The 23872-nt window shown below is 39.1% G+C and overlaps 12 protein-coding genes across 14 annotated transcripts; 5 read left to right on the forward strand and 7 right to left on the reverse strand.

Annotated features, from left to right (window-relative positions):
- Positions 1-270: 270 nt before the first annotated feature.
- On the reverse strand, positions 271-2795 carry Gasu_51400 (uncharacterized protein). The gene is made up of 5 exons (XM_005703746.1): positions 2328-2795; positions 2046-2204; positions 1752-1994; positions 549-1703; positions 271-498 (listed from the first exon to the last, which is right to left on the reverse strand). Exons 2-5 carry the CDS (start codon positions 2189-2191, stop codon positions 363-365), a joined length of 1680 nt encoding a protein of 559 aa, XP_005703803.1. The 5' UTR covers positions 2192-2204; positions 2328-2795; the 3' UTR covers positions 271-362.
- Positions 2796-2815: 20 nt separating this feature from the next.
- Gasu_51410 (GTP-binding protein) lies at positions 2816-4956 on the forward strand. Its single transcript, XM_005703747.1, has 7 exons — positions 2816-3111; positions 3169-3229; positions 3293-3540; positions 3593-4187; positions 4237-4374; positions 4424-4826; positions 4875-4956. The coding sequence occupies exons 1-7, from the start codon at positions 2963-2965 to the stop codon at positions 4916-4918; spliced, it is 1638 nt and encodes a 545-aa protein (XP_005703804.1). The 5' UTR covers positions 2816-2962; the 3' UTR covers positions 4919-4956.
- Positions 4957-4960: 4 nt separating this feature from the next.
- On the reverse strand, positions 4961-5895 carry Gasu_51420 (FMN-binding pyridoxamine 5'-phosphate oxidase-related protein). The gene is made up of 3 exons (XM_005703748.1): positions 5313-5895; positions 5044-5260; positions 4961-4994 (listed from the first exon to the last, which is right to left on the reverse strand). Exons 1-3 carry the CDS (start codon positions 5769-5771, stop codon positions 4987-4989), a joined length of 684 nt encoding a protein of 227 aa, XP_005703805.1. The 5' UTR covers positions 5772-5895; the 3' UTR covers positions 4961-4986.
- A 140-nt stretch (positions 5896-6035) lies between these two features.
- Positions 6036-6924, forward strand: Gasu_51430 (uncharacterized protein). The gene is made up of 3 exons (XM_005703749.1): positions 6036-6434; positions 6479-6574; positions 6624-6924. The coding sequence occupies exons 1-3, from the start codon at positions 6103-6105 to the stop codon at positions 6868-6870; spliced, it is 675 nt and encodes a 224-aa protein (XP_005703806.1). The 5' UTR covers positions 6036-6102; the 3' UTR covers positions 6871-6924.
- Gasu_51440 (putative aminopeptidase NPEPL1) lies at positions 6611-9065 on the reverse strand. 2 transcript variants are annotated; one of them, XM_005703750.1, is made up of 12 exons: positions 8814-9065; positions 8612-8760; positions 8442-8560; positions 8306-8392; positions 8169-8256; positions 7861-8120; positions 7621-7810; positions 7499-7570; positions 7348-7452; positions 7141-7293; positions 7049-7085; positions 6931-7001 (listed from the first exon to the last, which is right to left on the reverse strand). In XM_005703750.1, exons 1-12 carry the CDS (start codon positions 8911-8913, stop codon positions 6964-6966), a joined length of 1398 nt encoding a protein of 465 aa, XP_005703807.1. In that variant the 5' UTR covers positions 8914-9065; the 3' UTR covers positions 6931-6963. The 2 variants fall into 2 exon arrangements, with proteins under 2 accessions (XP_005703808.1, XP_005703807.1); XM_005703751.1 differs by having other exon boundaries at positions 6611-7085; positions 8814-9005.
- Positions 9066-9205: 140 nt separating this feature from the next.
- Positions 9206-13986, forward strand: Gasu_51450 (HIV-1 Vpr-binding protein). Of its 2 annotated transcripts, XM_005703753.1 has the most exons (8): positions 9206-9300; positions 9353-9443; positions 9495-9855; positions 9910-10556; positions 10604-11554; positions 11608-12640; positions 12694-13229; positions 13280-13986. In XM_005703753.1, the coding sequence occupies exons 2-8, from the start codon at positions 9357-9359 to the stop codon at positions 13916-13918; spliced, it is 4254 nt and encodes a 1417-aa protein (XP_005703810.1). In that variant the 5' UTR covers positions 9206-9300; positions 9353-9356; the 3' UTR covers positions 13919-13986. The 2 variants fall into 2 exon arrangements, with proteins under 2 accessions (XP_005703810.1, XP_005703809.1); XM_005703752.1 differs by having other exon boundaries at positions 9206-9443.
- A 4-nt stretch (positions 13987-13990) lies between these two features.
- On the reverse strand, positions 13991-15115 carry Gasu_51460 (50S ribosomal protein L1 (plastid)). Its single transcript, XM_005703754.1, has one exon. The coding sequence runs from the start codon at positions 14563-14565 to the stop codon at positions 14017-14019; it is 549 nt and encodes a 182-aa protein (XP_005703811.1). The 5' UTR covers positions 14566-15115; the 3' UTR covers positions 13991-14016.
- Positions 15116-16965: 1850 nt separating this feature from the next.
- On the forward strand, positions 16966-18256 carry Gasu_51470 (tRNA-dihydrouridine synthase A). Its single transcript, XM_005703755.1, has one exon. The coding sequence runs from the start codon at positions 16989-16991 to the stop codon at positions 18207-18209; it is 1221 nt and encodes a 406-aa protein (XP_005703812.1). The 5' UTR covers positions 16966-16988; the 3' UTR covers positions 18210-18256.
- A 9-nt stretch (positions 18257-18265) lies between these two features.
- Positions 18266-19926, forward strand: Gasu_51480 (3-isopropylmalate dehydratase large subunit). Its single transcript, XM_005703756.1, has 2 exons — positions 18266-18633; positions 18688-19926. Exons 1-2 carry the CDS (start codon positions 18274-18276, stop codon positions 19885-19887), a joined length of 1560 nt encoding a protein of 519 aa, XP_005703813.1. The 5' UTR covers positions 18266-18273; the 3' UTR covers positions 19888-19926.
- Positions 19927-19950: 24 nt separating this feature from the next.
- On the reverse strand, positions 19951-21005 carry Gasu_51490 (inositolphosphorylceramide synthase-like protein). Its single transcript, XM_005703757.1, has one exon. The coding sequence runs from the start codon at positions 20870-20872 to the stop codon at positions 19982-19984; it is 891 nt and encodes a 296-aa protein (XP_005703814.1). The 5' UTR covers positions 20873-21005; the 3' UTR covers positions 19951-19981.
- A 141-nt stretch (positions 21006-21146) lies between these two features.
- On the reverse strand, positions 21147-21925 carry Gasu_51500 (uncharacterized protein). Its single transcript, XM_005703758.1, has 3 exons — positions 21592-21925; positions 21396-21532; positions 21147-21345 (listed from the first exon to the last, which is right to left on the reverse strand). Exons 1-3 carry the CDS (start codon positions 21907-21909, stop codon positions 21258-21260), a joined length of 543 nt encoding a protein of 180 aa, XP_005703815.1. The 5' UTR covers positions 21910-21925; the 3' UTR covers positions 21147-21257.
- A 7-nt stretch (positions 21926-21932) lies between these two features.
- On the reverse strand, positions 21933-23865 carry Gasu_51510 (DNA damage-binding protein 2). Its single transcript, XM_005703759.1, has 3 exons — positions 23301-23865; positions 22645-23250; positions 21933-22595 (listed from the first exon to the last, which is right to left on the reverse strand). The coding sequence occupies exons 1-3, from the start codon at positions 23838-23840 to the stop codon at positions 22026-22028; spliced, it is 1716 nt and encodes a 571-aa protein (XP_005703816.1). The 5' UTR covers positions 23841-23865; the 3' UTR covers positions 21933-22025.
- Between the last annotated feature and the right edge of the window lie 7 nt (positions 23866-23872).

Here is a 23872-nt window from a genome sequence, read left to right on the forward strand (position 1 = left end):
TTGGTATCTGTTTTACCTGAGGAAGTTAGACATTATTGGGTGGGAGAACTAGAACGGATGGAAGAGAGTGTGACTCAGAATGGAGGTAAGAGAGGCTACGTTGACTGCTTCTTTGTGTTGAGAGTTTGTCCGAGTTTGTTGCTCCTGTTGTGGAAGGAAGTTACTGCAAGATGAAGGAATACTATGCTCACTTGGATGTCGAGAAAAATTCTGCAACAAAACTTGTTTGAAAAGAGGTCTTCAAGAACATAGAAAAAGATGTTTAGGGGACAAGAAACGAAAATTACGTCGATTACTTGAGCAAAATGGAATAGAATGGTAAAAACAAAACATAAGTTCCATACGGAAACCGGAAGTTATCATTAGGCTTCTAAACAAGGTCTTTGCGTCTGTACCAATCGTGCCGGATTCACTTTTAGGAAACTCGCGTAAGAACCATAAAGGTTCAACTGTAGTGGACCACCTCCTATAAAAAGATTCTGTCCATCTTCAGTGTAACTACAAAATAGTCATTATCAAGCTATTCTAAACGTTCAAGAGTCACATACCTCATACAGTATACAGCCGGATTATAGTCCTCAATGAGATGAGGTCCAGGACTATCAGTCTGATTTTCTTGACGAACCCAGCCACGACCTAGTCGAAGTCCACGATGACCATTCCGAACCAGACTCTCACTATCCTTACGTAAGTCATAAAAAAAGAGTCTTCCTGTTCCGAATCCAATGGTCAACATATGATAACGGACTATGAGACTTCGTATATGTGAAGCATGCAAATTACTTATGAAATACAAGGCCTTTTGAATTCTTCCTGCTCGAGGATCTACCATGTACAAACGAACATGACTTCCCACAAAGTATACATTTCTTTCTGGATAATATGCCAAAGTAACTGCATCACGAGAAGATGAAAGAGGAACGGTACTAATAGACTTCCTCTGTTCCACATCCCAAACTTGAAACTCACCATCCTCTTCATTCGAGAGAGACAGGATACCAAACTGCTTATGAAAAGGGTCACTCTTAATCTCTCGGATTCTACGTTCACTCCCATGATCTACCAATTTTGAAATACTTTTGAAAATTGGAACCTCTTCTCTCTCATATGAAGGATTTCTTTCAAGCAGTATGTTGTCGACGACACTTTCATTTGGCTCCGTGTTCCACGCATAAACTTTACCATCTCTTCCTGCAGTCGCAAACACACTGTCATTTAGCCAATCTGCAGCAAAAATCCAATCAGAATGTTCCGAAAAACCGGCCAATGGCTTAGGACATTTCGTACTGGAAAGAAAACTTTTAGCGTCCCATAACAACATTTGATGAGAAGAACATCCGCTGGTAACTACTGTTCCATTTAACGGATGAAATAATACCACTCGAATACCGCCATGACAAGGATACGAAACGCTTCGATCAGATAAGGTTATTGGTGTTACGGAAATTGAAGGAGGCGAAAATACGTTCATTCTTAGTTGAGAAGAGTCTATGACTAGTAGTTTATGATTTTTCGTCCCAGCCAAAATATATCGTTGTGTCTCGTTCTGACTGTGACACAACGGAAGCCAACCACAGGAAAAAACCTTATCTAGAGAAAGACTTGCCACGTCCAATTCTATTTCATCACTCAAGAAAGGAAAACGCTCAGACAAACGTTCACAACGATAATTAGAAATAAAAAAACTCCTCCAACTCTGATTTCTTTTGGCTATTTATGAAATAGAACAATAGACATAAACCTATACGAACCTCTTCGAATTAACATAACAAGGCCAGCGAGTAAAGGCTAGTTTTCTCCAAAGGTTATCCTCCACATGTGTTGCCTCTCTCCATTTCCTACACACAAGGGAACACTCCGGTATTCCTTCTGGAGGTAGATACGAAAAAATGTTTGCCAACAATTCTTGTGGCAAACAGTTAATACCCTTTCTTGAGTCAAGACTACTCTCAACAGCCGATGTTTCTTCTACTGTTGTCTGTACAGAATCTCCTCTTTATGAAATATTTTGAGAAGTGGATGGAATAAAAATTGAAATATCGTACCTCTTCCTCTTTTTAGGCGAGCCTACACTAAAAGGTTTCATACCAATCCTCGTTTCATTTCGACACGAATCTTCGAAATGTCTTCCAGACCAACTCATTCCATTTGTCCATTGTTTGAATGACTTGAAACTGTATAAGGTTTTCATAATAACAAGTATCCTTCAGTGATAGATAAATTTGAGTATATTGTGAAAAGTAAGAGTTTGGAAGTCTTCGGGAGACTCTGAGCGATGGGCACTCCTCTTCCTTCTGAGTGCACGACTGGCAGTTCCATTGGGTTACTAACGACTACAACTGATAAAAAATTTTCCGCTGTTATAAAATAAGAACCATTCTATCTACTTCTTATGTTTACTTCCTGTGTACCGATATGCTTTTTGCAAACTATGCCAAATTGCCTGGAGGTTATCATATATTTTTGAATCCTTGTGTCCTTACAACCAAGAAGAAGTTATCCTTGTCGAACTACAAAAATGAAAACTGTGGATTTTCTCTCCCATAAAGTTCAAGTTTTCTCTATTGAGTTTTGACTTCACTAAAAGAGCGAGTCCGATGTTTCAGAAAATCACTGGTATTGGAAAGAAAGAAACACCGAATAGCTTAATATACGAGATTCCGAGGTATATTGTTTCTTCAACTGTGAATGCTACATAAGCTTGTCCAGTTGGTACTACCTGTCTGATAAAGTGTCTTAAAAAGGTATCTGTTGTATATCTTGTCTGGAGGAAATGAACCACCAAACCAACAATAACTTGTTCAAAGCAACAGACGCGTAAAGCAGACAAGAAGGTAAAAGAACGTTCAAGTAAAAAACTAAGCGCCTTTCGTCAATTGAAAAGTCTTCAAGGCCTCCACTACACACACAAACCTAACTTCCCGTCCATCATCACTGGCGCCTTGCTCATTTTTTCTTCGGGATGACAAAGGCGAGTTCTTCAGCCAAAGTGAAGCAACTTATTCCCAAACATTCTGACGATAAGAATCGACAAAACAAGACAACTTCTAGCCAAGTGAGGTCACGTGCAACTGTTAATCGCTTGAAACTTTATCGGAAGAAGGCATATCAGTAAGGTCTATCAAACACTTGCATAGTCGATTTTCACCGATGTTTCCCGTTCCATAGATATGATAAAAAAGGCAGACGCATATCAGGAGCAGGCGATTACACCAGTAACATACCGGAGGTTTGTGTCGCAGGACTGTTGACCGTCTAAGTTTTTCTAACCTTCTCTCCTCCTTCACTTTAGCCTGGTGCAGGAAGAACGGCACCCAATCGACGGTGGTTTGGAAATACTAGAATTGTGGATCAACAACAACTAGAAAAGTTCCGAGAGAGTATTCAAAATGTTCGCCAAGACCCTTTCTCAGTTATCATAAAGCAAAAGAAACTTCCCTTGGGCCTTGTTGACTTTGACAACACTGCCTCGGAGAAAGATGGATCTCGCTTATCACTCCTCAGAATTGAACCCTTTGAAGAAGTTTTTTCAGAAAAAAAGTACGTTGTCATTCCCAGCGTTGTGTTATAGTTCACCGTGTTCTTGGAATAGATGGAGAAAGCGTCCGAGAATAGGGGACTTTTGTGATTTAAAAGAATATTCAGAAACTGCGAAGAAACTACGCGATAAATATGAAGCCAGCATAGGAGAGGAGGAACCTGTTCTTCATAGCATTGCAGAAAACAGCACAAATGGGAAAGAAGATAGTCAAGTCATCTTTGAAAGGAATCATGCTTTGGACAAAGGACAGAGCAAAAGAATATGGGGAGAGTTGTTCAAGGTCATTGATTCGAGTGACGTTCTTTTAGAAGTTTTGGATGCTCGAGATCCATTAGGCACACGGATTTCATACGTGGAAAAGTATATTCAACGTGAATGTCCACACAAACATGTTGTATTGTTACTGAACAAGTGTGATTTGATTCCTTCTTCTGTAACGAGGCATTGGATTCGTTATCTCTCGACGGAATATCCTACCGTCGCTTTTCGAGCAACTCTTCAAAAGTCGTTTGGCAAGTCCACGTTGATTGGTTTATTACGGCAATTTGCGAATTTACATTCCGACAAGAAGAGTATTTCCGTTGGAATTGTTGGTTATCCAAATGTTGGCAAAAGTTCTATTATCAATACACTCCGTGGAAAAAAGGTATTTTACGACATGATTACACAACATGTTTACAGATACAGCAATGTAGGTTGTAAACGTTGCGCCAGTTCCTGGAGAAACAAAGGTTTGGCAATATGTAACTTTGTTCCGTAGAGTTTATTTGATTGATTGTCCTGGCATTGTTCATGAAGCTTCTGCTCCCGATGACGCAGAATTGGTGTTACGGGTAGGTACTGAATCCTTTCTAGACGCTTAGAACCAATGCAATGTTATAGGGTGTTGTACGAACGGAATCTTTACGGGACGAAGCAGCAGATTATATCCCACTACTTTTAGAAAGGGTGAAGAAGCAACATTTAAAGAAGACATACGGCATTTTGGATTGGACCGATGCAAATGACTTTTTAGAACAAATGGCTAAGAAGACTGGCAAATTACGAAAAGGAGGAGAGCCGGACTTGAATACTAGTGCGAAGATGATCTTAAACGATTATCTTCGGGGTAAAATACCTTGGTTCATAGCACCTCCAGATTATTGCACCAACATGGAACAAGAAGATAGTACATCTAAGGGTAATTCAATAGACGACACTGAAGTGTCACTTTTGGAGGAAAAAGAAGAAGAGGCATCAAAAGATGTTGTTACCGATGTGAAGGAATCCACCCCTGAGGAAAACAGTAAGTACAAAGCATATTTGATTTGTGAGTTAATTCAGTATGTCTTAGATATAAGTTTGAATATGGAGGAATATTCGACCTGGGTCGAGTAAAGAATCTTATTATAATAATGACCATTATCCAATCTATTTTTGTACCACATTCCATGTTGTTCTTCGCTTTATATCTCTTGTCAATATTGCTGCTTTCCAATTCGGACTTATGCCATGCTCATGACTTATCAGTTCAATATGATCAACCAAAACCTGAACTATCACACAGTCATCTCCTTCAGGTCCTTGAGGATAAAAAAACTTCCAGGCCGGTTTCCAAAAGCGCTTTTTTATGTCAGGATCTTTGATAATTCTTGCAACTCCTTGAAGGACTACATAAGATATTTGACCCGGAAGATAGAAAGCTAAAGATACTCTGGGATTTCGTTCAATCTCTAATATCTGTGTAAATGGAAGTTAGCTTCTAGCCAAAAGCAATACTGGTGAATATTACCTTCCTTGTATTAGGATTGGAAGCAAAGAAAACTTGCTCCAAGCCTCGTTCGGGCTCTAGAGGATCCACAATTCTGGCGTTTACTACTTGACCATCTCCGTGAGTCATCAAAAAACAGGGTCCTGTTTCTACAACAATATAGTGTGCTACTGCCAAATACCAACTTGCTTCTGTTTTGTATTTCCAAGGATCAACTGACACTTTGAAAGAACGTTGAGAAAGCAAATAACCCACATAAAGGCAACATCCAGGTAAAACTACGATTAGAAACGTTCCACCAATCACATAATACTTTAGGTGCTGCTTCCAACTATCTTCTTTCACTGTATTCGTCGTAAAGTGCCTGTGCTGAGGCGATAACTGTCTTACACATTTGTCGCGTAAAGGACGGACAGCACTCATACTTTGGAAACATTGAGAAACTGAAAATAATAGACGACTTTTCAACAATCTTTGCATTTCAGTATTCAAAAATCTTCTGTTTTAGAGATAAACTTGAAGACATAGGAAGAGGCCGTCGTAGTTCGTTCAATAAACGGGCATCATCGATATTTGGCAAATGATACAACGGCTAGAATCATTAAGATATCAATAATATTGCTACACAGATATACTTCAGCCAATATATTGCATTGTTCTTAAGCTTTCTTTTCTAATAGAAAGAAATAGCGAAAGTCTTCCTTGCTAGAATGGAACGTTTAATGGATTATATACTTATGCATCTCACTTCATTATTTGTCTCTTTTGTTATTTGTTGTGGGAGCACAACTTTGATCTCCTCGTGTATTCCATGGCATTTGTTGTAACCCACTTTGCATCTCAAACTACTTTGAAAATTCGAGCCTTTACTAGTGTTGACAAGAAAAGTTTCTGTCAGTGTTATTCTCGTAAAAAACCACAGTCGTCGTTATCCTGTTCTCTTCGATCTTATTTGGGCTTGGAGCATTCTATAGCCACGATTGCTCAAGAGACGGTGACTTCAAGCAATCCCTTCGTGATTCAAAGAATTGCAGATTACTTTAAAACTCTAGGTATTCCAGAAAATGTAGAAAAGTATGGGCATCCTGTAATGATGGGTATTATGATCGCTTTTCTTGGAGGTGCCACTGCTTATTATGGATGGTATTTTAACTGTATTGAGTAGCTCTTTAACTTATTGTATATAGGATGGGTAGGTTGAATCCTGATAAGAAGAAAGGTGTTCAGCAGAAATCCTTTCACAGCAATCTTGCCACTGTCTTTTGGCTTTTGGCTTTTGCTGGGTAAGTATGAATCAAAAAATTATGTTTGCGATGCTCATGAGTAGCACAGTGCCTCAGGAGGTACTTTGAGTGTTGCTATGCAAGGATATCCCGTTTGGAAAAGTACTCATTCACTTTCTGCGGTTGCAGTTCTGTTAGGATTGACTGTCAATGCTTGGATTGCTTTCAGTGGTTTTGGGAGCACACCAACAAAGAGAATGAGCGGCAGAAAAGTACATGCATATTTAGGAACCGTTACTATGGTACTCTTGTTAGTGCACAGTATATTAGGTGTGTCCATATTACAGTCTAGCTAGCACAGTAAATATTTGTTGTTTACATTTGTCTCTCATAAAGCTTCCAACAATTTCAATAGTAAACCAACACCAAATCCAGTACCTCTATCCATATCACTCGCAGGACCTGCAATATCGAAATGAATCCATTTCTGAATATAGCTGGATGGAATGTGTTCCATAATAAAATGTGCAGCACNTGCAGAAGGACAGTTGTCCCGACGTAGAACAGAGTTCTATTCTATAAGTTAGAGCCGTTTCTATCTCTATATTCCGGAACAACAACCTCACCTTCATATCTGCAACATCTGAGAAAAGCATTTCACGCCAGAATTCTGGATAAAAGGGTAACGGATGGCACAATTCACCGCAAGCAATACCTGCTTTGATTGCCAACATTTCAAGCTCTTCTGAAGCAGTATAAAATGCTGCAATTTTGCGGCCCTAAAACATACAATGAAATAAAAAGAGAGCTGGAAAAAACAAATATCTGCTTACAGTTGCTATAGTATGAACAGCAGTTAAAGTAGCGAGATCGATAACAAAGTCGGGCAAAAAGTTCTTACAAGCAAAACAAATACCATCAGCCAATACCATTCGACCCTTTGGGAGCCTTTAGAAAATGCCAACACTAGAAACTTTCCATTACCTCCGCATCTGTATTGTTGATTTCTACTGTTCTTCCTGAATAAGCAACTTCAATATCATCTATTCTTGTGGCCTATACATAGTTACATTCTTGTCAATGCGCAACAATTGTTGAAAACATACCAAATGTGATATTTGATTTTCTGCTACACAAAACACAGCATAAATCCTCCAAGGAAAATGAGAACGAACTGCAGCTTGAAATGCTCCCAAAACTGCAGCAGCTCCACCTAAATCGCGTTTCATTCCTCTCAAGCTATCCGCTGATTTGAGGGCCGTTCCTCCACAGTCATATACAATTCCTTTCCCAACCCTATCAAACCAATCAAAATAAACAGAATCAAAGACTTAATGACATATTACCAACAAATGGTCTTCTCCGCATGTTCAGGAGTATAACTTAAAATAGTCAGATTGCTAGGATTGGCAGCCGCTTTCCCAACTCCATATAGCAAATGAAGTCCTTCCTTCTTCAATTCTTCTCCTCGTATACAACGCAAAGATACACCTGCTTCCTTCCCACCTAAACATAAGGCAAGTCTGCAACAATGCTCATAAAAGTTATCCGTATTCAATTCATTACAAGGAACATCCACCAAATATGCCGCGATACGAACACCATCCTATGAAAATGTGAACTTTCCAAAAACAATTCTCCATAGAAAACTTACAGCTGCCGCAGCAACATAATCCGTTTTGGTAAGTCCCACTATGTTACGAGTTGCATAGCCAAACATGACAGTAACTAGATTGGGACATCTTTCAAAGTACTGAGACTCCAATAAGCTCTTTTCTTCATATTATTTACCTCAAACTTGATGTCTTACGAGAATACATAGGAAATGCTCTTGCTATTGCTAGTCCTATAGGAAAACAATCTTCTGGACTCAACACACTGTTTCAAAATCGTCAATTATTCCACAGTATCAAACAGCTTTTCTTACATGGAGTGGATTTCCATTGAGCCTGTTACATGAGCCACTTTAGTAACAAGTTCTTTGACAAGATCCGGTCGACAAGGACAGTTTCTCTTACTCGACATACCACCATAGGTGCAAATTATCTTTTGAGATACACTCAGTTGAGAAATTTAACCTTCTTAGTCCATCCTTACTAATCTTCTTCTTCCACTTGTGTCCAACAAAGTCAATTGTTCGTTCTCTGTCAGTGCTTCTAATGCTGTATTTAGACCTGGAAACGAATCTCTGTTCTTCAAGAAAAACGACGATATTTTATAATATTCTTGAATGCACTGCTTCCTTCCTACAGACAATCGTTTCAATCGAAGCAACGAAATATGTTGTGGCAAAACTTACCGAAAACAACAACTGTATCAGAGCCAACGTCTTCATCGCCCTCTCGAAATATCAATTTCAGTCCACTTGTATTCTTAATCTTTAACAGCCATCCGATCATGAATGAAAATATTTGTGCTACAGCAAGTTGATCAAACTATACAACACAATCATCAGAGGCCCAATCACAATATTCTGCACAGTGAATTAATGCCCATGTCTCGTGCACTCAAAAGTCTCAATGAGGGAAGGATTGTCCTTTGGAAAGCTCTCTATTCTTCGAGCCATGGAAGCCATAACCTTTTTATTTTTTATATTTGACAAAGTTTTCGGATTGATGATTTCAAGTGTTCTTTGAAAGGCTATATAAGCCTATATCTATACGTATATGTGTACGTATATCATAATATTTATTTATTCTTCTCCTTTTTACTAGATTGCTCATTCATTTTCCATACACAACTGCTTCTTGGCCGAGGGGCGCAAGGCCAAACTAGAATAACATCCAGTTGGGTTCCAATAGCTTTGGTTGTTCTATGGTGAATTGAGTATATTTATAGTACTATGTCACATAACACAACAAGCTATGAGTTGTCCTCCAACGTGGATAATACTGCAGTGGAGGCACAAATGGACGTCCTGATAGAAGGAGTATGTGAACCTTCCAACTTGAAGACTTTGTTAACAAATAAAAAATATTAGGTTGTTAACGCTCTGACTGAAACAGATGAGAATCCAACAGAATTACAATTGCTTGCTTCACGTATTCACGGTTTAGCTGCCGTGTTGGAAGAATATGAAGAACGCTTTAGAGAAACTGCTACAGATGCCATAGACAACGAAAGAGATGACTTTCCCATCGGAGTTGCTTTAGGAACTCTTTTGGAATCAGAAGAAATTATATCCGCCGCCAGAAACTGGTTTTCAAGAGTTTCGCTTACTCTATCAACTCAGAACAACTTGTCTGCTAACTTCAAGAAACAAGTTTTTGGCGCGTGGTCAAGGCTACTCATTGCTTGTTTGGAAAGTGGTGAGGAAGAATTTGCAGATATGACTAGCGATGGTAAGTTTTCAGTTACTTGTATTGTGCTTACTGTTTTCATATGTCTGAATATAGAATCGGTTTTGAATGCCTTATTTGCTTGGTTCAACACTTCAGACAATAGTGACGAAGAAAGCTTAGCTCTGAGATCCTGGACAACTGGCCTTCTTGCATACATCTCGGAGATGATTCCTGAGGTTGCGGATTCCATTATACGAGAAGGTCTAGGAACCACTGCTGTTTCTAGATTGTTTGCTTTGGTGCTTGGACCTAATGTTGTTTACGAACTAGAAGGCACTCGAGTCAATGATAGTTCTGTTGTTATCCAGCCAGTTAATAGGAAATTGTATTTTGAGGAAGTTCGAAGAAAGAGTAGTTCAGCCAATCTCGATTATACAGAAATGGCTATTGCACGTGAACTTCAATTTCTCTTACATCTATTAGAGTCAATTGGAGACTATGAAGAAATTCTGCCATATATATTATCGGAATTTCGCGGTCTTCAATGTATCTTTACAATATTAACACATTGTGATCCTGCGATGAATATCCAGATTGTGGATGAAACGCTTCACATGGTTTCCTCATTATTAGCCCATAAAGCATTCGGAAAGCAGTTGGTAGAGAAGTGTGGTATCGATGTCTTGCTACGTGTTCCACCTCTTCCATATTTACAATATGGTTTGTCCATGTGCTTGTCACAACTTGCCCTTATTCCTCAGGTAAGATAGTGAACTCTCCATTGTATTAGTTTAACTAAAATGAACAGGTGCTTGAAACCATTTGTCGGCTTTCAGATGGCGTTGAGAAATGTACCAATCTCGTAAAATTGGGTTTGAGATTTATTGAAAGTCAGCAAAAGAGTGTTCGTAAGAATGCAGCTCAATTTATAGCCTCAGCTGTCCAACATCCTCGCTTTTATACTCGATTTAATAAGTTACATGGAACGCAAATACTTTTGGCAGCAATTCAATGGCATGAAGAAAATTCAGAAATGATTAACGAAGTTGATATACAAAACGAGTTGGTGGAATACACTTCAGAATATATTTTACATGCATTGAGACAATTGGTCCGATCCGAAATGACTCTCTTGGCTGAATATATCAAGTACGGTTCTTTCAAAGGGATGGATTTCTGTGTAGCTTTGGCATTGGACTCGGAAAGTCTTGCCACTGCGTTTGCTATCTTAAGGGCCTATTGTCTACAGAAGAAAAAGCTTCGTCTTTCTGAAATATTTACGCATCATTACTATGGAAAGACAATCGAGATAATTGTGGAACAAGATGGATTTGCTATCTTAACATCACGTATTTCGGCAGCTCTGAGATCACATTCATCGACAGTAACTCAATATGTCTTAGAAATTTTGGAAGTATTGACTGTTCCTCTTGTATATCATGAAAAGCTACTTTCTCTTCCCTCTACTTTTATGGTTGGTGATATGGATGCAGTAGATGACGAGTCTGCTTACTCTCCCGAAGACGGTGGTGCATTGGCATTGATTGTTAGAGCAGCAGGTCCTCGTTTTCATCGTGAATATCTTGTTGTTGCAGCTTCCTTGAGAGTTATCTGTAATCTTGTACATCCCAAGGGTTGGTGTCCTTCGTCTGAGTATTTTCTAAAATATGGCATTTCCAAAAGTACTATTGAAAATCTTACCGAAGATGACGGTTTGAATATGCAGAGAGAGGCAATAAGGAAATCTAATGGAATAAGAGTAAGTGCTTTGTTATTGTTTGTTAATTTGTGAATATATTATCCACATCAAAGGTATTACTGTGGAGACTTCGAGTCCGTGCAGCTCCAGACAAATCGGACATGATTCTCTTTCTAGTCGTACGTGCCTTACAGGGTTTGGCAAGACAGAGAATGATCTTACAAGTTTTGAACCAATTGCATGTTTCTGAAATACTGGCAGACATCGTTCGGCAGAGCACTGCTTCTGGAGGTGCAGGCTCCTTATTCCAAACAAAATTCAGAACCGAAGCATTGGACCTTAGTTCACGTGTGGCTGGTGGTGGTCTTTCCCTTGCACTTGCAGAAGCTTACGACCCAACACTTCGTAGTGTTGCCAGAGCAGCTGCAGTTTCATCAACTCCAGTTAGTTTTTCTGAACAAGAACTGCTACAACTCATTCATGACTTTTTGCGTTCTCGAAAACTTTTCCAAACTGCATCTTCTCTGATAGAAGAAGCAAATATACAACCTCTTCCTTCTATTACAGGAGGTTCTCCAAGGACTCCAAGACCTGTTAGTGTGTCTTACAACAACAAGTCTTTCAACACACCCAGTTTCAGGACTCCTACTCGTGAACGTCTTCTGGCAGAGATTCAGGAACAACAGTCTTCTAGAAATTCATTGGAAACCATCGTTAAGGGATATTTATTATCACAACATAGTAAATGTTTACATCCTGCATCTCTTTTACCACCGTTTTCGCTATTGAAGCCACATCGATGTCCAGTTCCTGAAATGGAAACGACCAGTGCTCCAAGAAACATTGTAAGATTAATGAAACAGCGAGAAGTTTTATCACATCAACGTCAATTTCGAGATGGAAGAATGAGAGGTGCAACTAGAAGAGCCAAGAGGTTTGTGTTTTCAAAGTTTCGATCAAGGAGAACCTATAAATTTGCATCTTCTCAAACACCTGTATTTCATCCTGCTGAAAAGAACATTTCATGCGTTTGCTTTTTGGATAAGGAGGATTGCTCTCCTTTGGATAATTTTGGTGGACTACTTGTTTGTTCACTCTCAGGGGCAGTTAGGCGTTATGGCATATATCCCATGTTACATTCAATAGGTGAGTAGAAGCTATGTCGTTGTTTCGAAATGGTAAATGACTGTTTTCTATAGATAATTACGAAGAGTGGAGACTGCTTCAAGATAATGATCTGTTTTTATGGAGCATTACACGTTCATTTGATAGCAAACAATTGCTTTTAGGTTGTAGTGATAGTCATCGAAAGCGACAGTTTGGTAACAGTGGAAAACTATGTTTATGGCAAACAGATAACTTGTCAGGAATGATGCCTAATCGGGAGTTTCAGCATGATGAGTATGCACCTCAATATGGGATCTTTTCAAAGAATTCGGAGAAGATACTAGCAGCAGGTCCACTTGGTTCTTTATTATATCATACAGAATCAGGAGAAGTATTGCACAAGTTTCGAAATCCGCCAGATATAGAGAGAACTGCAGCATTGAGGAATCGTCCTTGTTGGTCACCCAACGAGTCGTTGATACTTAGTGCAGGTGCATTATGGGATAGTAGACGGGCTAGAATGGTTCATCGTTTTGAAAGCTTGGGCACTGTAAGTAATGCATGTTTCCATCCTTCTGGACTGGAAGTCATCATCGGCTCTGAAATGTGGGATTTAAGAACCTTCAAGGTAATGTGCTATTGTCCAGTTGTGTTTTTTGTATCTCAGTAGTTTCATAGTTACTTCGATCTGTCCCAGCTCTCGGACTGGTGGACTTGCAGTTTACTTCATGTGGGGAGTTAGCGTTTGGTATTCCAACCAGATATTCCAATAGTATGCGCGACTTGTGTAATCGAGAAAATCTTCGCCCCACAGCTTTTACAGTGTTTGATGCTTGTGACTATAGTGAAATCTCTTCTGTTGATTTGGGTTGTAATGTTTGGGATTTGCAATTGGATAACTTTGATTCTTATGCAGCCGTTTGTGTCTCTGATTATCGTTTGGATGAAATGGAATCAGAGTCATTTGTGCGATTGTTTGAAATCGGTGCTGGTCGAAAGAGTGCATTTAGTCTTTATCTGAATGAGGAAGAGGAAGAAGAAGAAAAGGAAGAAGAAGCAAGTGAAATGGGCACTGATTATGATATGAGTAGTGACTCTAACGAAAGTAGCCTAATGAGTTATGAGGAAGATGATGAAGATGAGGATGAAGATGATGGAAGTTCGGGTGACGAGGAACAAGTCTTTGAGGTTCCTATGTTTGATTTAGTGGTTGATGATGAAATGATGGAAAGCGATTCTGATGATGATGATGACGACTTTTCGACAGACGAAACAAGACAGCATGAAAATGGCCAACGTTTTGGTTACTTTTACTAGGAAGCCATGACCTATTTCTTTGTTGAGTCCAATAAAGTCATACATAATACGCGGTCTTCATAATGTCCTTATAGTTTACTGAGAACAACCAAATATATTTATTCAGAAGATTCATCTTCCTTTTTCTCATCCAATCCTTTGGCTAAATGAATAGCTCTTGCTAGTTTCGTTGGAACTTGATGAATAGAAGCTGCCAATTGAGTGTGCACCGACTGAATGGCAAAAGCAATCTGCGCAATCAACTCCTTCTTGGAAGGTAACTGCAACACTCGTTTCAACTCATCTCCCGAAAAAACATAAGTGTCTATAACTCCATATCTAAAGGTAACTTCTTTCTTATTTTCTTGATTCGCGGTTTCAAACTGCTCTATAAAAGGCTTAAAATCCCCAGATAAAAACAACCAAGCGTTTGTTCCACTTAAATTGGATTGCAAAGCTTGAAAAGGAGTTCCCTCTATTGCTCTTTTCATCAAAGTATTTTTTACTACTTTTATCTTCGCCTCAGCAAGTTTACGCCTCAAGTCACTAAGTTCTTTATGCGTATACCCTTCCGTTGGAAACGAGATGATGACAGAAGAACGATTCAGCAATTCAGTCACTTCACTAACCAAGTTTTGTTTCTTCTCCAGCACTAGGGGGGAAAGCATTTTCCAAGTCTGACGACAGAAAGTAAACAGGTCTCTTATAAGAGTCTAGTTTCCTTACCTGCAAGGAGGAAGGACGACGTTTCAAAGCACATCTAGGATGAAGACAACCAATAAAGCTTTTCCTGTAAATATTCTCGCATCTTTCAAGCGTTCCTTTATTTAAGCTTGTTTCCAAACACAAAGGGGCGGTCGATACAAAACCCGATAACTTTAAACTGCCAGTTGCGGACGTCTTCATTGCAACTCAAAGGGCCAATATGAGAATGATTGATTCTAAAATCAATAAAATTTTAAAGTTTCCACTTGTGCACATTTTCGAATCTTGGTTAGAGCTCGTCTTTCTATTCTTCTAACTCCTTCTTCTGTCAATTGAAATATACAACCTATTTCATTTAAAGTCATAGGTTCGCCATCCTCCCAACCATATCGCAAGCAAAGAATATCTCGTTCCTTGGGCTCCAACACAGAGAAACATTGTTCCAAATCATCCCTAAGAAACGTCTCATACAGAGCACAAGTAGCTTGTTGACGACGACTATGTTTACGTGGAAGCGCTGACTTTTGTTCTTCCAAAGAATATGACGGAAGTTGTAACAGAGCTAGTCTACAATAATGAACAACCTTTCTATACGGTATTCCAGTTTGCTCGGATAAGCTTCTTATATTGGGAAACTGACCCAACTGATAGGATAGAAACCTTCTTTCTCGACGAATAGTTTTCAAAGCATCAGATATATGAACAGGTAACCGTACCAAGTGCTGATATTGATTCACAGCACGTTGTAGGGAATGCCTTATCCACCAAGAAGCATAAGTCGAAAAACGAAGGCCTCTACAAAGATCAAACTTCTCTACCGCTTTTAACAATCCTATAACACCTTCTTGTACTAAATCGTCAAAACTTAAGCCTTTTTGCAGAAAATTTCTACAAATGGCATTGATCAGTTGTAGATGAGAAGTTATTAGTTTATGTTTCGCTTGTCGTGCAAGTTTGTTCCACCTTCTCAACTCTAATTCGCTTATGTTGCATAAATATGACCACTCTTTAATTCCCATTTTACGATTCAGCAACGATTCTCTCTCCATCTTCTTCTCTTCCAGTTCACGATAGGTTTGTAAAATAGATAAACATTCTCTTTCTTCCTTATGATCAAGGCGATGATGCTTCGCTTTTCGATAAAGAAAAGGTTGAATTTGCTCTGTGACAGACCGTTGGAATGGGTTCGTTCGTCCAAGTCTCGGAGACGACTTGCGATTGGAAGTCTCATTCAATGTACTATCGTTTCTTTTCAGGTATTTTGGGTGGAACTTGAACGAATCAAAATATCCATCTTTGACTACTTCTTGAGTCTGACACGATGAAAGAATAGAAGATGTAACATTTCTTTCCAAACAGATGGAAACTTCCTTATTCAATAGGATCAAAACAACGACTAGAAACTGCAAGTAACGGTTGAATCGGAAGTTGTGCTGCTGGATCCAATTATTCTTATTCAACTCTATTCGCTGCAGCTGCCAATAAAACCCGTTTTTTCTTTTCAACTTGTTCCAAGAGAAAAATATATTGTAAAGCCACTGATAACTCCTTGTTTTCGGAGAATACTTGGCAAAGTTTCGACCATTCCACCAAAAAGTCGGATCCAACAAGGGTTTAGATTGTTCCTGAGGAAGAGACAAAATAAAAAGAGGAACGATTCTATTATTCCGTGACGTAGAAACAGTATGAGTCTCGTAGTGTGGTCTAGTCGAGTACAAGTGCGAATCTAGCAAGCTTTTTGAAAGTTTACAACGTGGCTCCATTTTTTAAAAAAGGATGACAACATCTAAACTTGATAGCTTGATTAGATTCTATGCGTTGATGTTGAGTTTTTTGGGAAACCGCAGAATTAGTCTACCGCCCAGCCATGTCGTGGAATTTTCAACAATCGGAATGAAAAAACGTTCATCGTCGGCAATCGACAAAAGAGGAAGGTTCAGTCAACCCCCAAAAAAAATGCTTTGCAGAAATGGCGCCAAGTTGTTCATTTTTGATTCATATTGTGCAATATTGAAGAACAGAGTTTCCATTTTCGAATGCAGCGGTAAAAACTGAACTGTATTATATATCATGACATAGTACGATGAGAGTAGCTCTATATCATACATTCAAAGTAATTTCCAAAGGATAGGAGAATATTCAATTTTTTGGACAAACTATAGGTTAACTGCATCCTCCTATTTTGACTACCAATAATATAAGAGCAAGCAAGGCACAGAAACATGAAGTTGGATGAATTATGCACCTAAACCCCCAAGCAACAGGTATTCTTGCAGAATTTTAAAAATATTCAAGCAATATAGAAGAGGCATAATGAGATGAGCAGTTGTACTCTTTTACGTTGTCTAAAGACTTAACAAGCCCTTTCATTTTGGATTAGAAGGAAATGGTGAAGGAGAATGATTCTCAACCTTCTTTGCTATTCATATGTGGTCTCACACGAGTTCCACTTTGCACCAAAGCAGTATATAAACGATACGGTTTGCATTCATTTCGATTTTTAAAGTATTCTCGTCGTTGCCTAGTCAACTGCAGCTTAACCCATCGACAGCTGTTTTCTGTGGCTCCTATGATGGACGTTACAGACAAGCACTTTAGAAATCTTGCCAGAATGATTTCTAAGCATGCAGTTCTTTATACAGAAATGATAGTGGACAACGTTATCATTCATAGCGACGGAGAAAAGCGCAGAAGAATACTCGATTTTGACAGTGCTCAGAGACCTCTATGTTTGCAAATAGGCGGTTCCGACCCAAGTAAAGTGTCAAAAGCTGTACATATTGCGCACAAATATTTCCGTTATGATGACTACAACTTGAACTGCGGTTGTCCCTCGGATAAAGTTAGTTCTCAAGGTTGTTTTGGTGCTATTTTAATGAAGCAGCCAGAGAAAGTTGCTAGAATTACTTCTCGAGTAGCAGAAACAGTTGGAAAACCAATGACAGTAAAATGCCGTATTGGGGTTGATCATCACGACTCTTATGAATTCTTATCCAATTTTATACATGTTGTATCTACTTCAGGTCATGTGAATCACTTTATTATCCATGCCCGAAGTGCTTGGCTGTCTGGACTGTCACCCAAAGAAAATCGTTCAAAACCTCCAATCAAATATGAATATGTTTACCGACTGACAAAGGATTTTCCTCACTTAAAGTTTACGTTGAATGGGCAAGTTTCCACTTTGAGCGATGTCGTCATGCATCTTTCGAAAGGCGTGGAAGGAGTAATGTTAGGAAGGGCTGTAATGGAAAGACCTTGGAATAGTCTAAGACTTGTAGACTGCATAATCTATAATGATTTTAGTACGCTGATTCGTAGAAAGTATGTCGTACAAAAATATCTTGAGCATATTGCACAGTATGAAGGTCATGCTTCTCGCTATCTTTTAGTGAAACCTGTTCTTCAGTTATTTGCTGGAGAAATGAATTGTCGTATCTTTAGAGCCAGATGCGGAGAGTGTCTGCAACAGGGTCATTCTGCTTCTGATTCCATTCGATATGCATTGAATATATTACCACAATCAGTTTTAGAGCAAGAAAGCTGGAATTCAGAAGAATTGCTTGCCTTCAAAGACATTCAGGAGAGAGTTACAGTGGCTAATTGATGTCTCAATTTTATTCAGACAGTGTCCAACGGACAATCGTTAACCGGAATTGTTTGCTTTCGATATGGCACATGAAAGAACCGCTTTATCCAGTTCCAATAACACTGCCTTTGAAAAGATAATTAGAAGACATATTGTAGATCAAAGTGACGGAGAGTTGCAAGAAGGAGACTGCAAGTGGATTCTCGTGGACCATGTCACTGTTCCTTGGAATATGGCCACGCTTTTGACCGACCTTCTGCCTACTGTCGAAAAGGAATTTATTTCAGCTTTACAGCAGTGGCGCATAGATAATTACAGCCAGGAAGAAAGGTGGAACCATCAATTATCACGTCGTGGAACCGTTCGGGAACAGACGTCTTGGCAAGTGAGTGGTTTGCCGCTCGCAGGTTCTGTACTTATAGGACTCGAACCCAGTTGTATTGTAAGTATGAACATATATTGTTGTTTATTGATTTTGTATACTACAATCTGTTAGAAATGGGGAGCTTTAGGTTGTGTAAGTTTTCCCGCAGTGCAGTGCGATTTTCCAGACATACTGTCAAAGTCTCAAGTTTGGTTGAATATTCCTCCCGTTATCAAAATAGGCATCTCAGAAAGAGTTGCTTCTGTTATTGGCAGCAATAATATAATTCAGTCTGTGCATACTATCCTTGAAAGAGTTGGTGTTACAGGACCCATTGCAATCGAGTTTACTGGAAAAGGTTGTTTCTATCTTTCTATTGAAGAACGAATGAAAATTATAGACTCTGTTAATAATTGCAATGTGATTTGTTGTCTGTTTCCACCTGATGAGAAGACAAAACGACATCTGTACAGCAAGCTTGAGAACTTGCAACAAGTCTTGGTAAGCGTACAATCTAAGGTACCAGTTTATTTTTATGATCTTCTGCGTCAACAAATGGATTCATTAGAACAAGTTTTTCATATGGAGAGAAATGAAGGAAACTACAGTGCTTATGTAATCTGGATTGATGAAATAATACAAGATGAGTACAAGAAGCATATTGGATGGGAAAGGGATCTCTTTTGTATCTACCAAACATGTCCAATTGATTTATCTTCCCAGTCGATAAATAGAAATGAGACTTTACCTCCAATATTGGGTGGTTTTGTTTTGTTCTGTCCTACCAACTCCATCGATGCGACGCTTATTTTGCCCAAAAGTGAAAGTACATTCAACTCTCGTATAATGAATGCCTTTGATCCATCGTTTGAACAAAAGCTTATTCCATGTACACAGCCCATTGTCTTGGTAGTTGGATTTGATTTTGGAAAGAATGGTTGGCATTTGTCGGGTCTTGCCAAGTGTTTGTGGGATCTTGGTATTCATATAATCATAGGTGGTACATTTGATTACGCCTTTTATCGTAATGCAGTTAATCAAGGAATATTAGTTTTGCAGTCACCTGAGTTTGTCAAGTTTCTTCAACATTGCGAGTGGAATGTTGAGGAGCGTTCTCTGTCTTTTCAAGCCGACTCTGGAGTATATTCTGAAACTACTTGCCTTTATCTTTCGGAAGCGTTGCCAACCAAATGTCAAGTGAAGTTGCAACTGGATCAATGGAAACTTTGGTTTCCTGTTCATCACGGGAATGTGGAAGTGCGCAGCTTTCCTATAGAACCATCATCCAAAATAATCCAAGAGAAATGTATATTCTCCACGACACTGACATGACGATCGAATGGTTTTTCTATGTTCGAAGATTTAGCCAAAAGAAGTTTCTAAACGAGTGTCCAATCCGTATAGTTTGTAAAATTGTAGGAATTTATTAGGAAACATTACATTCTTTGCGGTAAAGTTGCCCATGAAAGTAGCAAAAAACAGAATAAGCATAGAGAATACCTCCTACCCAGTCAACCATATAGTGATGTTCCAAATACAGAGCGGCCCATCCGACCCAAGTAACATATAGCCAAGGAACTATACCTCCCAATATTCTTGGAAGGGGTTCATACAGAGCAATGAGACTTGGCCAAGCGACGTGTAAGGATGGAAAGCTTCCAAACACTACCTTGTTTCTTTTATACAGACTCTCAAATAAGGGGAAACCCAACGCTTTGTCAATTCGGACTAGGCCAGCAGCTGAACCTGGAACATGATAATGAGCCTCCAACTGACCGTATTCCTTGATATACCAAGGTGCTGCCGTTGGAAGAAAGAAATGGGATACTACAGCCAATATATTCAACCAACCAAATGTCCAACAGAAATGAGCTGCATGGGTCCAGGAACGAAAGCAACAAAGGTAGAAAAACATTGCCCACGGCAAAAAGGCATGTAAACTATAAGCTATACAAGCAAATATATCCTTTGCTAGGTTTGTCTGTTTGGACAATGCCTCATGTGGAAGATAAGATATGTTGCGCTTTCCACCAAGTAGCATTTCTTCAATATTGGATAGTAGTCTAACGTGGATACGAGGTCGATACTCGGATGGAATAGCTGCGGAGATTTCGTAAACAATAAGCCACAAGAAAATAGGCATTACTCCTAAAAACAATTGCCTCACTACTGTATGATCTAAAGAATTCCAAAAATTTCGTAGAAACTCGTTCACATTACTTTTTTGGCGCCTAGTGCATTTTCTGTAGTCTTTGTTGGGGGAATGGCTTGTTAATAGGGATTGGCGTTTGGCTTGTAATGTTTTCGCGTTCATCATATCACCGAGGATCCACAAGTTGTGTGAGTAGGAAGAAGCCTTGTATTGACGGCTATTGCCTAGTTGACATACTTCAAGGAAACTTTGAGTGTCGGCAACTCAGTAGTTCAAAAATTTGTTATTTCTAACAATCTTTTTTTTTTTCAAATACTAATGAGGTTGATGGGCATTTTTCTCTTGAACAATTGGGAAAGAAATCCACATCATCTCTATTTGATCGATTTGCTTAGGCGGCATCATCGAGATAAGATGCCAAAGCAACTAGAGAGAATATTCGACAACTATGTGCTTTACTTATCACGTCACATGATGTACTACAAATCCTACTACCTTTAGACTGCCGCCTAGGAAACAAATCAAATTTCCGAACTTGGTTGATAGGCCTTCAGGAACTAGTCCTTCCTCCAAGGAGGTCTGACTTGGGAGGATTCATTCGAAGCCTACAAATTCTCAAAGTTCTTCCCTCAAATAGTCTACCTCAAGTTAACAAGAGAAACTCATAAAAAACAATTCAATGACGTACTTTCCATCCATAGAAAGTGCTTTGTCAGCTGCCTCAATTCGCGTAAAACCTACGGTAGCAAAACACCTAAGAACACCGTTGGCATTGTGTTCTTCAGATAAGCTAAACTGTTGCAGTTCTCCGAATTCACCCATCACCTATTACCACAAGAATCATTTAGCACCCTCCTCTATACAAATACCATTCAGCCACTTACTTTTACTAGCTTCTCTTCTTGCAAATCCTTTGGGACATTAAATATGCGTACGCAGTAAGGATGGACGACTGTTCGATCGAAACTTCCTACGGGAGTATGAAAGGCCCTTTCTGCGACACCTCTGTCCTTCACACTGGCACGAGTCTCCAATTGATGTCCGGTTTCCGTTCTTATTCCTGAAGAATTTGCAACTGTTTCCTCTTCGTATTGACAAAGTCTCCAAGCTGACAACTGTAAATTTCTTGAAGGAGAGAAGCGTCCTATTAGTTTATTCAACGCTATGGAATGTAATGTCGACGACTTGTAACTCAACCACATTGCAAATGGGCCTTTTCAAGAAATGTCCGACGAGTCTTTTTATACTTTATCCATCAAAAATACATATATACAGTGTTGCCATATCATTATTCTTATATTATTGCTTTTCAGAATCACTAATCGTCCAGTTCTTTTGGACCTTTCCTTTGTTCTCTTTGTTGCTTATATTGAGCATGGTCGGGAACATGAAAAGCTATAAAATGAGAACTAGTCTTCGCCAGTGATTTCGCTCGTTTTTGGTTGTCTTCCATTTCATCTTCAGTATTATCGCTTTCATCTTCAAGTCTTCTTAATCCAGCAACATGACGTCTTTTAGGATGATATCCATCACTATTACTTGAACTGTCTCCTTCGTCTTCAAATGGGCTCTCACTTGATAGACTTGACTTTTTTCTACCTTTAACAGCACTCTTTCCATCATTTACTTGTTCTTTCCATGCTCGTTCCTTATCTTCCCATAAGAACAAGTTGTAACTCGTTCCTGAAATAATTTTATCCAAAGTAGGATGAAACTTGTTCAAAGGACTTATGGTAGGAATATTCAAATCAACCAACTCTGCTACTATATGTCCAGAACACGCTGAATATAAATCAATTGGATGTAAACGGATCATAGATTCCGTTTTAGGATCGTAATATTCCTCTCCTATATATCTGCCACATAAAATGAGATCTTCTTTCCAATCCTAATCAATTCAATCGACTATAAACAAGTTTTGGAAGCGATGTGCTTACTTTGGGATCCCATACCGCTTTGAATGGGCTCAAATATCGATTGAAATCGTGAGAATGAATAATCTCCCGCGATACTTTCAAGTCTTGTTGAATGTTATCCCATATTCTCAATCGATTGTCTTGACAAGTGGATAATATTTTAGTACCATAAACCGGGGAAAAGAAGGCAGCATTTACTACTCGAGGATGTTCAAATTTTGCCAACTGAAGATTACTAGTAAACATTCTTGCATCCCATAGATACAGAAATCGATCGTTACCACAAGTTGAGATCAAATTGGGTTCTCTGGGATGAATATCGATACCGGTAACTTTTGTTTTCTTTTTATGTGCCAATATTCGAATGGACGAAGCACTCTGAGGTATTCGGTCGTCTATTATATATACATTGCCAAAGTTATCTCCAGCTATAGTCGTATGATGATAGGAATTGTAGGCTATTGAACATAACATAGACCAAGTACTAGGTCCCTCCCATCCATTAGGATTGCTATCCAATAAAGTGTCGAATTGAAAAGTTTTCAAGTCGTGCCCTAATAGTGTGCCATCTGCTGAAGCTGTAAATATTCTATTTCCATTGTTGGGGTCAAATACGATGCCATGAATCTAGCCAACACATAAACAAAGCTTCTCAAAAGAGCAACTCGATCGCCTACCAAATACATATGTGCCATAGAATTCACGTGATATTGATTATTTTCAAAATTCCAAATAGCTAAAATTCCTCGCTTATCTCCTGACAATACCCACTCAGGTTGTTGGGGATGGAACTCCAGTGCAGTCACTCTACGCAAGTGAAGTCTCAAAATGGCTCTTCCTACTTGAAGTGAAACTTGTTTTGTTTTCAAGTTGGGATATTTGTTTCTCCCGTATGTAGTGGGTGTGGACTCTCTCCATCGAATATGTCCCAATATGTGGCTGTCTGGAGATGAAAAGAGTCTTTTGGAAGAAAGTAAAGGTTCTCCTGGAATAGTTCTATAAGGACAGAGAGTTGCTGTATGACCTTCCTTTCTACAAATAAAACAAGGCTTTTTTGGACAGTCTATTGACCAGTGTCCCGGTAAACGACAAAGCCGACAAGAACTGTTGGCCAAACGAACCAACAGTCTATTTCGATATTCTTGTGGATCAGCTACAACTGGTTTTCCACTGTTGGTCGAAACAGCACAGTTGTCTTGTTCCAGCCACTCATCCATTCAGAAAAAAAGATAAATGCAGGAATAAAATG

The sequence above is a fragment of the Galdieria sulphuraria genome, assembly GCF_000341285.1.
Source record: "Galdieria sulphuraria unplaced genomic scaffold scaf_50, whole genome shotgun sequence".
Lineage (NCBI taxonomy): Eukaryota > Rhodophyta > Bangiophyceae > Galdieriales > Galdieriaceae > Galdieria > Galdieria sulphuraria.